Here is a 17,673-nt window from a genome sequence, read left to right as displayed (position 1 = left end):
CTTTCACTGACTCCTTACAGTTGAGCTCACAATCAGAATGAATTTGTGGGCTCAGTTATTACAACGTAGAGTCATTGATTGTATAGCCGGAAGGGATCACTGTGGTCACCTGGTCTGCTCTCCTGTATAACACGGGCCCTAAAACTTCCCAGAGTTAATTCCTGTTCGAACTAGAGCCTAGATTTTCTAACTGGAGGGCGTGCCCCTTGCTTATCAGGAGGGTGCGGGTAAAACAGAACCTTCCCGCATCCTCGCTGCTTTCCAGGAAGCAGAAGCTGGTGGAGACAGGGGCAGGTGCAGCGGCAGCAGCTGGCACACAAGGGAAGCGATTTCTGGCGTGGGTCGTGGGTGGGAGGATTTGGATTTGGAGAGCGAGCCTACTTCTGCAGTACCTGTTACTCCCCCCCTCTCCCCCAGCACATGCAGGGTGTGTGTGTGGGGCAGGGGAATGCTGGGCCGGTGGCAGTGGTGCAGGGACCCGAGTCCAGGCGACGGTAGCAGCAGCAGCATGGAGGAAGCAGCTGGAGCCAGTGAGTGGAGTCAGCAGGCACAGCCCAGTAGGGATTGCAGCCCAGCTGTGGGGGAAGAGGGGCTTGCTAGGGGCCCAGGCTGGAAGAGGGGGGTGAGGGAGGGTAAAGCAATGAGGGAATGAGGGAGGATCAATTTGGGGGCACACATTGGGACACAAATCTCTGAAGGGGAGTGCAGTAAAAAAAGTTTGGGAACCTGCACCTGATTTCCCGTCTGAATTTGTCTAGCTTTAGCTTCCAGCCATTGGATCACGTTATACCTTGTCTGCTACCTTGAAGAACCCTCCATCAAATTCTTAGAGACTGTGATCAAGTCACTCCTTAACCAAGGACCTCCAGGTGTCCACATGTATTGGCATAGATCCATGGCACCCAGTGGTATTGCGTTCTGGACTCTAAGCCGAGTTGGGGTGAAGTTGGGGGTGTTCTGTGCTATCCCCAAACCTATTTTCTGGGCTCCCCCACATCCTTTTACAATAGCAGCTAAACATAAAGGGTTATTACACTAGGAGCTGAGAGTTCAGACAGCATCTTCCATGACCCTGTGCCCAGCCGAGAGGGGGCAAACTAAAGCAATGCAGATCTAAAAGCCAAGTGCCTCTCTGGCCAGCCCAATGACTGGGAATCCAGAGGACACTGAGTTCTGTTGGGAGCGAGCTCTTTCCCGGGCTGTCCAGCCAGTGCCTTTCCCCTGTTGCTGCCCGTCTTGCTCCTTGGGGAGGACCTTACTGTAGTTCTCTGTTTGTTTGCAGGTGGCTGGAGATGTTGATCGTCTACCCGAGGACAAACAAACAGAATCAGAAGAAGAAGAGGAAGGTAGAGCCACCAACCCCGCAGGTAACCCCAGGCAGTGACCCCCTGTCATTCACTATGACCCAGAGTTCTCTCCGGGGCTGGATCCCTTGGGACTAGAGTGGAGAGCCAGGAATGGTCTGTCTCCTCACATTGGCTCTCTCCCAGGGCCCCTGCTGGTCTCCAAGGAAGGGTGGGAACATCTGTCTTGTTAGCCCAGTTGAGATGAGAAATGGGCTTCTGGCCCTTTAAAACGCTCTTGTTCCTGGGTGTGCAGAGCGGTAAAATGGAGGAGCCAGTGCAGCAACGATGGTGTGAATTAATTTCCGGATGCCACTTTCCGAGCTCACTGCTCCTCCCCCAGTTTTGAAGATGAAAGTGCTGTATTAGTGCTCATTAGCCTGGCTCTAAAACTCCCTGCAGCAGCCAGTGCTACAGCAGCTGCATTAAACCCCTGGTCGTCCCCCTCCCCATCTGGTTTCTCAGATCTGACTGAGTTACTTTCCCAGAAAGCAAGAAGGATGCATCTTCCCTGCTTTTCCCCTTTCCTCCCAGGCCTGGTTCCCTCTGTGCATGCTGGTTGAACCGCAAGGGGATGTGCAGGGTTGTTTATATGAGAAGAGTCTACAGCCAGGAGTAGGGCTGGAAGTGCTTAGGTTTAGGTGGGTGCATAAGGAAGAGAGTGTGGCATGGTGGGAAGCTCGCCACTTCTCCAGCTACCTTCTCTAACACACAGGCCAGCCACACAGACAATTACAAAGCTTTGAACAGTATCTTTTGGGCTTGGGGGCATGTGTGCAGAGGGGGAGGGAGGATGGGAAGAGGAGGAAGCGATCCTGGATGTTCACAGCCCTCATAGGGCCCGGGAAGAAATTCCACAGGGCTTCAGTTTCCCTGCATGAGATGACCCTGGAGATAACTAGAATGAAAGGAAAATAATGAAGGCCAGGGCTGAGCTGGGAGTTTTGGGGGCTGGAGCTGTGCTCTCCAGGGACCCAGCGACAGCTCTGCGCTTGCTTTGACTATAAATGGTAAAAGCTGGGGCTGCCCATGACCCACTCATTCCTGCCCGTGTCTCCCAAATGGACGGAGTCTGGGAGAAACCCACAGGTTCGGAATCCCACCCCTCGGCTGGAATAATCTCTCCTCTCTGGGGCTGCAAACAGCCTTGGCTCATGTGAGTGTGTGTCCTGGAGCTGCTGGCCAGCAGGACAGAGGTGGTTGGACTGGAGGAATTCACCCAGCAGGCCTGGGCACTCACAGATAGTTACCTGTGAGCCATTTGTTTTCTCCTGGGATTCCCATATAAGGGTCAGATCTGGGCACCTGAGGAGAGTGGGGTATGGCTTCACATGGAACACCTGTGGATTGCCCCCAGCAGCCGGGAGTGAAAGGCAGCAGAGCTCTGGCTTCCTCAGGTCCCACCCTAGGCCCTCTGAGGGGAACAGGGTGGGAGGAAGAAGGGGAAGGGGATCAACTCTTTACATAGATTATCTGTGGCCAGTTCTTCCCCTCTGCCTCCCTTCTGGAAGACACTCCTACACCTGATGCTGGGTCATCTGAGCAGCCCCCTGGAGTGTGGTGAGGACTTGGAACTGGCCCCAGGAAGCCTTGTGGGGAAATGTTGGCTCCCGAGTGCCATGGATGTGGTGATGCTATGCTGACACCCGTTCTGTCCTGGGGGCTTTCCCCTCTCCCGTCATCAGTGAGAACCACCAGCTCAACAGAGATGCTGACCTCTAACCTCCCAGCCGTGAACCCAACCCCAGACCCCTTTGTGGGGACTTGAACTGGAAGCATTGATGCCCCAGTGTGTTGCTTTCAGGGCATTCTGGGAAATCGCATCTGGTTGTGCAGCGGCTGTGGCCCAGAAGCTCCCTGCACATTTGGGGCTGGGGGGAAGAAAGGGAATGGTGTTGACTGTGGAAATGTTACCCAGCATAAACCCGGCTCCCAGAGCTGCCGGCTTTTGAGAGGGGGAAAAATGCAGCCAGAATAACATCATTTTGGGTTACGTTTCATCACCATGGCAACTGCTTGGAAACTGTACAGGATCTGAGCTCCTGAGCACCAAATAAGGCAAGTGGCTCTGGAGAGGATGCACCCTGCCCACGCGGAGGCGGTGCAGAAGCCCCGGCTCCCTGGAGGACTAAGCCTGGCTGCCCAGGTGTCCCCAAGGATGGGGCGTGTGGGGGCCCAGTGGGGCGCAACCTTGTGTCTCTCTGCCTTAGGCACAAGCTCAGGGGCTTAGTATGGGAATAGAGAATACCTCTATCACGTGCAGCAAAATGCCAAAGTACAGACCCTCCTGCCTCAATGCCAGCGCTGGGTGTGTAGTCCAGGCCAGGTCCCCTGATGGGGCCAGGTTTGTACTTCAGTTGCCTCTGTACTGAGAGCTCACGGTGGATGAGCTCATGTTTTCTATTTATTTCTCTGCTTCAGCTCCCTGGCCCTTGGCTGCTCTCGGAGGTCTTCCCCCAGGCCTCCATGGAATCCCGACTGCTGTCACAGTTGTCCTCTGTTAGCTGGTCTCTTCCTCTCCTCTTAGGTTTCATGGAGGAAGGCTGTGTCATGCCTCTCCAGCACCCCACTTATCCCTTTGCAGGAGCTCTCAGTGCCCTGAGAATGATCCTCTTGTCTCTCTTCTAACTCTGCTCCATCAGAGCTGGTGTAATGCTTCCCCCTACTACCTCCCACCCCGCTGCTCTCCACAACAGCCTTTCTTTCTTGAAGGCAGTGAGGTATTGAGCTTGTGTATTTCTGTCCACTCTTATGCCATGTCCTAGTATGTGAAGGTAACTGCCCAGAAAACACTGCCGCATGCCACTCAGGGGGTTGGGCTCGGAGGGTGGCACAGAGGTTAATACCCACAATTCAACAGCATCACTCGTACTCCATTCAAGCCAGGCCCCCCAGCAGTAAGATCAGTTGGGGCACTTTGCTCTTAGATCAGCTGAATAAGGGCTCCATCCTGCGTGGTGCTGAGCACCTCCCCGTCACCGAGGATGGGAGTCCAGGACGTTGTCCAGATTGGCCCTTGAAGGGTTTAGTAGGAATAATTAGACACAGCAAGACCAATTAATAAACCTCTCCCACCCTTCATCTTGCAAATCTCTCCACGTTCCTTAAGCAGCCCTTGTCTCTGCTTGAATTGAGCACAGAGGTTGTTTTGGGTTTCCACTCCATGGCGTGTCTTAACTGGAAGGCAGCATTGTAACAAAGGGCCAGCACCCACGGGGCTGAGACTAGCAACTGATCAAACAAGAATCTTCTCCTTCCTCACCCCAGACCTTCCCCCAAATCTTTAGAAAGGAGCATGGAATCTATTTATGATGTAACTTCCACTTTCCAGACAGCCCTTTGCCCTGCTGGGTCCTAGACAGAAGCAGCTGCCACCCCAGAACTCTCTCCCTCAGACTTCCAGTTCCTGCTCTTTGATGCTGGTGGCTCAGCTGGGTTGGACAGCTCAGAGGAGCATCTGAATTCCTGAGCGCTTCTTTGAAGTCAGCATCTGAGTTGGCACTGTCCTAGAGTTGAGTGCATTTGGCCTAGGTCTGCGTCTGTCCCAAACCTTTGAGGGATGTCTGTAAGGAATTCAACAAGCACTGTTTGAGACTGTCCCATACCTCTGTCTGCTCCTTAAATGTACTATCCGGCTGACAGGGGGACAGTGCCCAGCTCGAAGGCCAGATGTGGCCTGTTGAGTGCTAGCCCTTGGGACTATCAGCTGTCATAGGAACATAGGAAAGTGGATCAGATATGAGTACCCTCTAGTCCAGTGTGTCTTAACAGTGGCCAGCTTCAGAGGGAAGGTGTGAAAACCCTGCATAGCAGCACGAGAGCAATGTTGCTTAACGGCGGGCTCCTGCCACGGGGGAACTCAGACCACATGGGGCTTCTCTGAACCTTTCCCTAAGGGGACGAGCACAGGGCCCGTATTTGGGTTGGAGGTGCCTCTTAAAATTTTTATTCTAAAAAATGTATGGAAATGTGCAGCCCATAGGCTCAGGCCAGCTGCCTGCATGGCCTCTTTATACTGGAACATTTGTGGGCCCTGTGTCATGGATCCACAGGACTGGTGCTATGACCCCAGCTTTGGAGCAGTCTCAAGGAGCACCCCTTCAGTGAGCCAGACCCTCTAGGGGTCTCACTCTTCCTCCTGGGCAAGCCACATGGCTTCACCGCCTCCTTAGGCTGGGCCTCTGGTCCTTCAGCCCTCCTGCTTCACACCGTGGGCTCCATTCAGTGAGTCCAACTGAGGCAGACCCCTGAGGGAAACTTGTACAATCTTAGGAGCAATGCACCTCCGCCGTCCGCATCTGTAGCAACACTCAGCCAGCGTTGTCAGATAGTTTGTCACCTGGAACACAGCATAGGAAGACCTTGTTAGCACAGAGAAAAGAAATACTTGTGGCTTAGAGACTAACAAATTTATTAGAGCATAAGCTTTCGTGGGCTACAGCCCACTTCATATATGTCTATGCATCCGATGAAGTGAGCTGTAGCTCATGAAAGCATATGCTCTAATAAATTTGTTAGTCTCTAAGGTGCCACAAGTACTCCTGTTCTTTTTGTGGATACAGACTACAGACTAACACGGCTGCTACTCTGAAAAGAGAGAAGAAAATTACAGTGTAGTCCATCCTGGTCAGCACACAGCCCAAAGCCTTGTCCCTCTAACCTCCCTTTGCCTCAGTCCAGATGTGTCCCCAGCCGACTGCTTCCTGCAGCCAAATTAACTTCCACCTCACACTCCTCCCCCTGTTGTTCCTGAGCTGGGGAGATGTGGCTTAGTGGGCTGTGGAGAGGAAGGGAAGTCCATATCTCTGTGGGTCATTGGTTGCTAGGTGTCCATGTACGGGCAATTGGATTTGCCATTGTCTTTTCAAGAGCTCCATTAATATGGGGCCCAAGCCCCAGACAGCTAGGTGCCTGTGCTTTATGCTGCCCAGAGAGCAAACAGACCTCCCCTCCCCCCAAAACTAGGTAACTCTGCAGCACATAGGGGACATGGAGGCACACGTAGGCTTCATAAAAATATTACAAAAGATTCCCACTTAGTCACATCCTGTACGGTATTCTGCTCTACAGAAGAGCAAACCAGTTGCTGTGCAGCAGATGCTTAAAGCTGGGTCACTGGGTGATGCAGGCGAAACCTCAAAGCCAGGAAGCTCAGTGAGGAAACTGGGAGCTTTCCATCATAATCAAGGGCTGGAATGGAAGGCAGGAAACTCCATGTGTATCTGTTGCTACAGAGATTTTGTTTGCCAGAACAGCTCCGGCAGGATAGCGTTAAGCACCAGCCAGAGTGGGACTTTTTATCTTTACCTTCACGCATTCCTCACCAACTCTACCCGCTTCCCCATCTGCTTTCCTCCTTGTGTCAAATACAAAGCAGCCACAGCTTCCAATTCTCTTTCTCCTTCTCCCCAAAGCAGCCTGGAAATGAACTGATCCCAACCTCACGCTCCGGCCATGCAGCACCGGAGTGGTTCAAGCCACCATGCCAGAAGCTGTCACCACAAACTCGGTGCAGCTTATTAAAGGGGATGGAGAGACGGTTACCAGAAAAGAAAGGGCTTCTATTGAACTTGGCTGCCTGTCAGGCCTCTCTCCTTCTGCAGGAAAAGAGCCTTTTGAAAACAAAAAAATACCCCTAATCCAGCAGCAAATATTGTCTGCAGCAGCACTGGCTGCTGTGATCACTTTCATGATCTGTTTTCCTTTTACCTGCAAACACTTCTAGGTGGCTGGGAAACATCATTGATTTTTAAGCCGGAGGGGACCACTGTGATGATCTAGTCTGGCCTCCTGCATAGCACAGGCCATAGGAATTTAGCTCTGATCTTCTCACACCAGCTGCTGCTGGCCTTGGAGTAAAGTGGCATGAGCCCTTCCATGGAAAACTGATTTCAGCTCTTGTTCTCATGGCTTCATCTAATTGTAAAAATGTGAAAATTCTCATCTCCGCTCTTCCCCAGCCAGAAACCATATCAAGTCAGGGGTCAGTGCATGGCGCTGTTAAATATAGTGTTTTTTCTTAGCATGTGAGCACTTTTTTAATCTTGGAAGGAAATGCAGGCAAGTGGCTAGTTTTCTGCTGTTTTTCTGGGGGGGTGACGAGCAGCAAGGGTCCTTGCTCTCTGCTTTAATGTCTCTAACTGGAGTCAGTTCTTGGTGCAGAATTGCTCCCTGGAAACGAGGACATTGGTATTTGGGCAGAGATCCCTGAAAGAAGGGATTGGGCTCCGTGCTATTTGTTGTCACCACTGTTCCAGGACTTCTGTTTCTGTGCTGCGCTGATTTCAGCTCCCACTGAAAGCTGGTCTCCAAGGCCCAGGCATCTGCTACACCTCAGCAAAGGGGTGACATTATAATACAAAATTTAAACAGCTAAAGAAACGGAAAGAAGCCACCTTGCCTACTTGCCTGGGCAGTGCTGCTTTGCTCAGCTGTGTCCTTCTCAATCTCTCTCTCTCTGTCTCTTTCTCTCTGGATATATATGTGTGTACCTATTCATTAATACACATAGATGGACTAAAGTTTCAAAGGAGATTAGTAACTTTGGGTGCCCAGTTGGAGACATCTTAAAGGACCTTCAGAAGATGGTTAAATATTCACTCTCCGAAAATAACCCATTAAAATATCTCCGGGGAGGTATCTAAAAATTGAGGCACTTGCTAGTCATCCTTGAAAATGTGGGCATATGCGTGTATTGGTGTATTTATAATATATTCGTGTGAGAGCAGAGACCAGATTCTTTTCTATATTTAAAATCACCAGAGCATCTAAGGGCCTGAGCCTACAAACACATATTTCTTCTTAATAACACACACAATCCTGTTGACTTCAGTGGGATAACTCTCAGCAGCAAGCACTGTGCTTGGGGAGCCAGTGAGTTATAGGTTTACAGCCCATTGTGCCTAATACAATAGTTAAGATTCACCTTGATTTGCCCATCCTGTGTCAAGTGGTCAAGAGACATTGTGAAGGGCTGTCATAATTTTTTTAAATATTATTTCTGGCTGTGGTTAATTTATCATTGGTTTGTTCTGATAAGTACTCAGGGACTCTAAGAAAAATTCTAAAAAATTCCCTAATAGAATTGAACTTTACGCCAGTTGTGAACGTCTCCATCCCTTCTCATGCATTAACCTGCTAAACTGTCCTTTCTTCATCACGAACTAAGTCAGTGGACTGGGCTTCCTGTTGCAAGGATATTGAGTAAAATGGCAGCTGTTGCTGATTTATGTTAGGGCCAGTCATACTTGGAGATGCATTTAAAATAACTGGTATTTCCTAAATTGTATTTTAAATTGTGTTAAATATCTCTTCTCTTTTTAAAGTAAATGTCCATTTAGCCATCTCAGGCATTAAGGCATTCCATTTTTTCTTTATTTGTGGCTCGTTGCAAACCAGACCAGATAAATGATTTAATTCAGCTGTTGAACAATAGGGAATGAATTTCTCTAGGTTTAATTCTTTTTTGAAGCCATTGCACAAAAATGTTTTCTGATGTAAACAAATTCAGTTTATTAGCTGGCAAATGAAAGCAGAGGAGAGAGGCGTAGGGGTCACGGGACCTATGTTAAGGGCAGCGGGGGTTTAAGAGCCGGACTGTCAGTGGCAGGAGACTGAGGGAAATAAGTGTGTGTAAGTGTGTACACAGCGGGAAGGGGATTTGCTTTAGAGAGTGAGTGTGTGTGTGTGTGTGTGTGTGTACACATGGAGGGAAAGAGAGTTTGTTTCTTGGCTGGAGGCAGAAGGCTAGGGTAGGGATTGTGGGGGATATCAGATTTATTGATATAGGAGGGCAGAAGGCCTTGAAGTGAAAAACAAAATGGAAGACCTCTTGGCTCTATGTAGGATTGCTGTGACTGGGGCGATTCCAGTATACCTCCTAAATAACAGCTCCTCTGTTTCCAAAATGAAAGGCCCATGGACAGAATTTCCTGTCTAACTGCAAGTACTGAACTCAGTTCCCAGAGGTTAGGGAGGCTCCAGGGCCTCAGCTCAGGTGACGAGAGTAGCTTTGTTACCTCTTTCTTTTTAAGCTCTCGGGAGATTGTCCCCTTGCTCAGTGTTCAGTGCATGTTTTTAAACATGATCGTGAAAGGGGATGGAGCTGAGTGGGAAGGTTCTGGGCCCACACAGGGTCTATCTAATGGCAACTCCACAGAAACCATCTAAATGTTGAGGTCCTAGGCAGAATGCTGCCTTTACAGAAAAAAAGTTTTGCTTATGATGTAACGGGAGAAAAATCCATTTGAGAGACTGGCGCATGGAGGGGGTTCCAGAGTGACACTGTCAGCCAGCAATGGGGCTGCATCAGAGGGCCAGAAATTCTTATTCCCTTTGTTGTAACTTTGAGCCATAAATGATAAATCAATCTGCTGATGTGGGCTGGGCTAGGTTATCAGGTGGACCAGGCAGAAGAGGGAGGGAACAACCGCAAGGTCAAGAAGCTAAGCTTCAGGTGTTAATAAACATCGCTTCACACCTCTTCAGCGCTCATTCAGTAATAACTGCGTCCCTGCTGTGCTTGTCAATACATCAGTCAAAGCCCTACACCCGCTGTGCTGCAGCGACAGCATGCAGGTGAGAAGGGCTCAGATGTGCCCCGCTGCTGACAGTCAGAAGCCCTTCCGAATACTGACTTAGCCCATATGCCACCAGCTGGGGGTTCTGTGGCTTGTTGGTAGAAATGGACAGCACCTTGCAAAAGTGAAGGTGAGGAGCTGCTGTTTAAAAATGGGTATAGGCCAGAGGAAAAAGGCATGTGACATTTCCACCTGCAGCCCTGTCTCCGGGCTCCCAGGCAGTAATGCTGGGAAGCTGCTAATCTCTCTCTCAGCAGGAAGTGCGGCTTGGGGCTGGTAGGCTGGCAGGAAATAGCTGGAAAACCAGGCTAGAGGGTGGGACTTGTATTAGCTGAAAAATAACCCCTGTTCTAACTGTAAAATATACTCAAGTGGGGGGATGGGTGCAACTCAGGTGTTCCTCCCACCCCCTTAATGTATTATCTGCTTTCTAGTCACATAAAGCCCTTCTTTGTCTAAACCGGAGGAGCCCCGGAGGTAGACTGTGCTCGTTGTTTCTAGCCAGGGAATTTGTCAGGTAATAGTCTCCTTCTTGCAAATGGAACCTTGTTGAAATGTGACTCGGTGGGCTCTAGAAGTCCTGTCTCTAAGAAGGTCTTCTGGGCAGAAGTTCAATGCACATGGAGCCTTGGCTCAAGGCCATTCTCCACATCCACTGTTGATGGACTGGGCGAGGGCAGCTTTGCCAAATTGTAGGCACGTTTGTCTGAGAGCTCTCGCTCTTGGCCGTACTTCCCAAGATCCAGGGCCTGGCTGGGCTTCAAAGCCTCCCTTCTTGGCGAGGTTCACTTCTCTCTCAGGTGCTGACAGTTTGTGAAACGTTGCTTTGAGGGGAAAGCCACGCTCAAGGCCGAAGAATGCAGAGTTCGATGCGGCTTTCCACTTGAAGTGGTGTCCAGGGCCAGCTGTTCCCTGCCATCCCAATGGAAATGATTTGCAGCTGAAGTTGATCTTTCCGGTCCTCAGAAGATGAGAGAGAGAGAGGTGGCATGGGGGGTAGATGTGTACGTTTCTTGGGTGTGAGGATGCTTCAGAGTAAACGTTTGTGGTGGGGTCAAAGCAGGTAGCTCATATGTTAAATGTCACAGAATATAAATCCATCAAGGGTTTTTAGAATGCATGTTCAATGCCTTGGTTGGCCAGAATATCCCATCTCCACCTTCTGCCCCAGAGGTGGTTCCATTGCTGGATTTCTGTGTGTGTAGTTGTGATCCTCGGGGAAGAAAGTGTTTTTATAATAATAATCTTGTAAGATCCTCCACCAACAACGAGAGATCTTAGACATCTCCTGCCATGTAAGTGTTTATAATACCTATTGGGCTGTACTGAGGTGGTTCTGTGGCAACTGATAGCACTGACCTTTCACAAGCATTCTTGTCCTTGATTGGGTCAAAATGAAGTGAGTTTGCTAGGCCTCAGTAGCCCCTCAAGGAAGCTGATCCCCATAGATTAGAGAAAGATCACGCTGAAATAGAATCCATCTCAAATGCGTGTGCTGTGCTCATTGGTCTGGTGACAGCATGCCTCAGATGCACCAGACCTATAGCACGCCTACTTGGGAAAGGGCCAGCAGCAGGCATCACAGTCAGGCCTGGCGTGTGTTGGCCGAGCTTTAGGGCTCAGTTAATTCATGGTTTCATGAGCGCGAACTTTACACAAACGAACAGTTAAAAGCTCTGGTATTGTGCTGCGTCCTGTCTGCCAAGCTGGGAGGGGCAGTTCCTCCTGGAAAACAAAGCACAGCACAGCAAAGAGGCCCCTACCATGTATATCTGCCTCGTCTCAGGGTCAGTAGGCTTCCTTCATTTGTGAGCTTACCTTTGCTCTGGTTCTTTCTCCAGCTGGACGGAGAGGGAGATATGGGCCATTTTTGGATCCCTTCCTCGGAAGAGCATATTAAAGACATTTCCTTTTTCTTTGTAAGAGCGGTGCTTAGCTGCCTTGCTTAAGGAAGCCCTGAATTAGCCTGTCCCATTTGGGAGAAGCACTTAGACCTGCCAGCATTTGAAATATATAAATCAGATCATTCAGGGAAGGGAAATACACACACCCCTTTGTAAGTGTATTGAAATGCCATGTGGTCTAAGAGCTTGAGGTAACGTGGTCCATGTGTCTCTAGATAAGGACTTACCTGCCTATGGTAAATCGGGATGACTGGCGCTAGGACGTAGAGAATGTGCAGTGATACCGAGTGTCTTTCCTGTTCTCTTCAGGAACCTGGCCCCGCTAAGGTGGCTGTGACCAGTAGCAACATTCCTAATGCAGAGAAGGTCCCCACTACCAAGTCCACACTCTGGCAAGAAGAAATGTGGGGCAAAGATCAACTGGATGGGAGCAGTAGCATCAGCCCAGCCCAGAGCCCCATACAGAGCCAGGCCATGCTTGCCAGCTCCTTGAAGGAACCTATGTTGGAAAGTAAAGAAGGTAAGGACCAGAGGGATGCTGGCACTGGTTTCTGTTCTCCTCTAGCCTCATAGCATTCGATACCTGATTGGGGGGAGCTTTCTTCACCACCCTGAGGTTGTGCTGTGTAGTGACTGGAGCAGGGTCTGGGAGATGAAACTCCTATGGCTTGATGCTCAGAAACTGCTGAGTACCTGCAACTTCAGGAGGTCCATGGGAGCAGTGAGCAATGTCACTTCCTGGCTCTGCCACAGCCCCAAGAGATTGTTGGTCAAATCACCCCAAAAGCTTCTGTGCGTTAACTTACCCCTCTGAAAAGTGGATCTAATTAATACCCTACCTACCTCACAGGGATGTTGTGAAGCCTACTGTTTAAGTGCTTTGATATCCCTTTGTTGGAAGGTGCTTTCAAAGTGCAAAATGCTATTATTAATGGCCGATTAACCCCAAGTTGTTACTAGGACTGGAAGGTTTTCCTGCAGCAGTTTGAGTTTATTACACAGATGTCTTAACTGCAGTGGTGTGGCTCTCTTAACAGGACCTCGTCAAAAAGTTTGGTCTAAACTTGCTTTTATTTAAAAACATGAATTGAAATGGTTTCTTGTCTTTGTGTATTATGGTTTGTTTGTTTGTTTGTTTGTGTTTTTTTTTTTTTGTTTGTTTTTTACAAATGTAACAGTTCCCCTACTGGTTTGGAAACCCAACTACCTGTTAGTATCTAAGATCCCACAACTGCCGTAGAGAAACAGAAGGAAACTGCACTGTTGATGTTGAAAGTGATATTATTTACATTGAGGCAGTGCCTGGGTAGGCACAGTCGTGGACTAGGGCTGATTTCATTGTCCTGAATTGAGTGAAGTGCAAAATAAGGAAGAAACTGACATAAGTAGTGAAAAGAAAACTAGAATCCCCCCCCTCCCATTTTTAATGTTTTAATCTAATGGGAATGGCTCAGCGCATTGTCAGCCTACAAAGATCTGAACACTTGCGGCATTCCCTAGGGTGGTACCTGGGGGGGGAAGGTGGGGGAGAGGAGGAGGAGATAACTGTAACTAATGGGATGAAATTAAGAAAGGGGGGAAATCTGGATAAAATACTGGAAGGCAGAGGCAAGGAGGATGGGATGACCTCACAGGTCTTTCCCACCTCTAACGGGTGCGATTCCAAGGCAAGGAAATTTCCTTTGAAATAAATGAGCTTTTGAACATTGATCGTCCCCCTTTATACTAGCCTCTGAGTGATTCCCAAACTTTTCACTATGACAGCCCACCAACTGCATTTTGTCTTAATTTGCAACCCACCCAGGGTCCTAATGCATGGGGAGCAGGGAGGCAAAATCAGAGGTCAGCTTCCCTGCCCCATGAATGGGGCACCGACCACCCACAGCAGCCCTCTCAGCCCAGTTCCATGGGACAGGAGCACTCACTGCAGGATGAGTGTGGGGTGGGCTTGCTATCCAACCCCTCCCCTTTCCCCCCCGCCCTCTCGGTGGTCTCCCCTCTGGACTGGGCCCATGACTTATCAAGAGCTTTCCAGTGGGTTGCAGCCTACCCTTTGGGATATAGTGCCCTAATGGAGACAGAGAGGCACTTGCCTACAGTTGGTCCTGTTTTATTGCCAGGCACTGGGGCGCTGCTTCCTCCTCCCAACCCTATATCAGGGCAGCTGTTTACATTTTGTCTCCTTTGATTAGTCCATGAAAGCCTCTGGAGTCTGCTGTATTGTTCTAAATGAAACAATAGAGGCCTGGACTTTCTTCCTGCTTTGTATTATGTGTTCCCCTTGGATAAATCGGGGGCGGAGGGGAAAGCTGAGTTTGTTGCATGTTCTGAGAGGCTAGCTAAAGCGATTGCTTTCCTCCTTGCTCTCTTGGGATTAGCTAATGGAAGAAGACTGCTCCCTTTGCGTCTCTCTGATTTAGCTGGTGTCAGCAAAGCCCTGTTTTTGATGAATCAATAGGCTTTTGCCCTTGACACCTTGGGATGTGGCGATTGGGCAAGAGGAAGAGAGAGAGAGAGAGAGAGTGTGTGTGTGTGTGTTACCTCCACAGATGCTGCTTTTCATTTACTTGTTTTTCGGTTGGAGAAAACAGTAACTTACCATCCAGCTTATGATCTTCAGAATGGATGGGAAAGTCGCTGCTGGATGTAGACCTCTCTGCTGCCTCTCCTTCTTCCCTGCACGTGTGTGTGTATATCCATACACACCTACCAACCAACCAGCAAGTCAAGTCTGCCTGGAACAAACGATTTTCTCCACATTCCAAACTTACACATGGAGAATCTTCTAGAGGCCAACAATTCAGGAAGTGCAGTGGTGATTAGATGCAGACTGTTTTGGCCCTTGAAAACAAATGCTCGTGCACAATTTTGTGGTGGTGTGAATGCAAAATGGGAATTGTTCTTTGTGCCCTCTGTAGCAAGAAGCTTCAGTGTGGAGGGATTCCCCTTTCCTTAACGCCTTTGTCTGTGCTGGCATGGAGGCTGGTGGTCACTAACTCACTCTGGCAAAAGGATGCATACAGCTGTTTTTCATCTCACTCAAATGGAGGGCCTGACACCCGAATTGCAATGAGGCCTTAATGCTCTCCTAGCTCCCCATTTTTTCTGGGGAGGGAGAAATGAAGAGCTGTTGATGGAGCCATGCTTCCTCCAGCTGTTAACACACCTTCCTCTCTCTTGTTCCCCTCTCCTGACCTTCTCCCTTTACTGGAATCAGACACCACCAAAGTTAATTTTACTTGTGATTAGGAAATGCATTGGTGTTTGCTGGCTGAACCTCTGAGCTTCCTTCTAATATATACAGGTACAACTTGTTGAGAAGCCTCCTCTGTATGTCTTAACAAAACACCCGCTCTTCCCTGTTCTTGTGTCCCTCCTCCAAGGCTCTGTGGAGACAGACTGGGTCAGATCATTGCGTGCTTGGACACAGAAATAAGGGGGGACTTTATTGGCCCTTCTGCAGTATGGCTGCTCCTGACCAGATGCGACAAGCTGGCTGGGCACCTGATAGCATTCTGCTAGCTACATTCCCACCTGTTGCCGAAGTCTCTGTTGTCATTGTCCAGTTTTTCCCTCTGTAAATAAGTCAAAAGCACCCATCCCACCTTATGTCTATTGGAGCTTTGCATGTGGCACCTTTAGTAGGCTGCTCAGTAATCCAAGTGTGAAATGCTGATGATTGGTGTGTCCTAGTCCACCTCCTAGCAGGTCAGTCTCCACATCGCAAAAAACCTGTTCTTATCATCACCCTTTCTGGCAGTTCTGGGCACAGAAGCCAAAGATGCAATGGATCCTGAAACTGGACTTCCGGTTTCCCTCCAGAGGTGGGCCTTCCAGGTCAGGTTTGTGTCTGGGTCCATAGGCACTGTAATGCTGGAAAATCCTACGTGGATGTTTCCCGTTCTGTGGAGGCAAGGCAGTTTGTGTTAAAATCCCCTTTTATGCAAATGGAGGGGAGGCAAAATCAAGTTTGGAACCAAGCGTAGTAACCTCCACCCAACTCCTTCCCCTTGTTTTCTGTTCCGTTTCTTAGATGAGAGCTCCATGAATGGCGACCGGATAGACTGTGGGCGGAAGGCACGTGTTGAGAGCGGTTACTTTTCCTTGGAGAAGACCAAGCAAGACTCGAAGTTGGAAGAGCAGCAGCTGCCACCTCCACCATCCCCTCCCAGCCCCAGCACCCCGAACAACAGGTACAGTTACCCCAAATCACCCTTCCAGGAGCACAGCCACCCCTTTCCTTCCCCAGGTACCAGCTCAAACAACCGAATGGTTTCCAGCTACTCACTGAACTCCCTGGATTCAAAGAGTACTTACCCTACGTGCAAGGACTTCAGCAGCAGAGACGGGGGAAGGGGAGCTGAAAGAAAGAACCACTCCCTTTCCTTCAAAGCCAGTCGGCAGTACGCCACCCTGGCCGATGTTCCCAAGGCCATTAGGATCAGTAACCGGGAGGCCTTCCAGGTGGAGAGGAAACGGCTGGAGCAGAGGACCCGGGCCCGCAGCCCTGGAAGGGAAGAGGTGGCCCGGCTCTTTGGCAACGAGAGAAGGTAAGGGGCCAGTGGCTGTTCTGTTTCTTAACTCATTTGACCATGACCACATGGTGGTGCTTGCTCTGTTAGTAAATCAGCGGGTGCTGGGACTGACGGCCCTTCATAGCCCATTGTAGAGGAAATGATTTATTTGGACGATTATAGTCCTGAGCCCTCCTCTCTTAAACCAGGTACTTAACTGGTGATTGTCTCTCCTCCTTTGAATCTATTAAATGGACTGGGAGGGAATCCTGATTGAGCCATGCCACTTTTTATGGATCCGATGGTGTGGGGTCATCCATGCTTAACAGCTCTCTCTTGTCGCCCATCCCCAGCCAAAGATATTTGAGCGAACTCCCAGCTGCCCAAAGCGGGGGTCATTGAGCCAGTGCAAAGCAATGCCTCAAATTTGTACCCAGGCCATCTTTCTGAGTCTCTCTTATTTTCCAGGCTCCCCTTTACTCTCAATTTCATATACAGGTCATTCCTGTAGCCACCGGGAAGCGCTCCTGATGTGGGCATAGCTAGGATATCCACTCAATGTTAACCAGCAAAGGATGTGATCCCCACCAGTGCTGTGTTAGCACAGGTTACCGATGGTTCTCGGCAGATCCTTCTCTTGGGGTAGTAGGCTGGACCTTCCTCCAGTAAGCTGCCATGTGATGCTCCGTAGTACCTCCCTTCTCCTCCTCCACCCTACCTCAAGTGGCAGCTGGCACCATTAGTTAGAGTATTTCTATAAACTGTGTTGGGGCCATGTATGTTATGCAATCGTCTGATGAGCTCAGAGAGAGGTTTCAAAGTGTCACAGTGTTAATCTTGGAAAGAGAGGAGTTGGCTGCCACTGATGCAGAACTGAGTGGGTGGCAAAACAGATTAGTGGAGAAGGCTTTGCGTCCTGTGCACACGCTCAGTTTTTCTGGGTTTAAGGAGGCCCAGTGGGGAGGAAGGATAGATTTAACTTGCCCTGAAAAAGCCCCATTTTTGTGATGACTGTAGAGTAAACCATGAGATAAGGGCACTGGGCTAGAGGGCTGATTGTCAGTCTGATTTGCTTGCACTTGGGTTCCTGCAGGCATGTTCGCTCAAGCACTTGTGGTTTGCTTTTCACATCCCCTGGAGGACTGTTTTCACGCTGGCCCACAATTAATACAGGCATGAAGCTGCACTGCAAAGCACAGCCGCTGCTATTGCACAAGCAACACCGCTTTGCACTTGTGCGTGTTCCACTTCATTTAGATTTGCAACTGAACCATATTTGTGTCTAACCTGTGCTCACCCAAGCAGTGTGTAGCTTTGCTGCCTGGCTGCAATC

The 17,673-nt window shown here is 49.6% G+C and overlaps 1 protein-coding gene across 1 annotated transcript in view; it reads left to right on the top strand.

The window, feature by feature from the left end:
- The window catches only part of MPRIP (myosin phosphatase Rho interacting protein), a 163,459-nt gene that overhangs the window by 95,076 nt on the left and 50,710 nt on the right, over positions 1–17,673 (top strand). Inside the window, exons 5-7 of the mRNA XM_077828413.1 lie at positions 1,283–1,367; positions 12,136–12,346; positions 15,860–16,019. Of these exons, the coding sequence (XP_077684539.1) occupies positions 1,283–1,367; positions 12,136–12,346; positions 15,860–16,019 (456 nt within the window). The remainder of the gene's footprint in view (positions 1–1,282; positions 1,368–12,135; positions 12,347–15,859; positions 16,020–17,673) is intronic.

The sequence above is a fragment of the Eretmochelys imbricata genome, chromosome 10, assembly GCF_965152235.1.
Source record: "Eretmochelys imbricata isolate rEreImb1 chromosome 10, rEreImb1.hap1, whole genome shotgun sequence".
NCBI classification, from domain to species: Eukaryota; Metazoa; Chordata; order Testudines; family Cheloniidae; genus Eretmochelys; species Eretmochelys imbricata.
The sequence above is the reverse complement of the archived record's forward strand: the minus strand, read 5'-3'. Positions and strand labels throughout refer to the sequence as shown.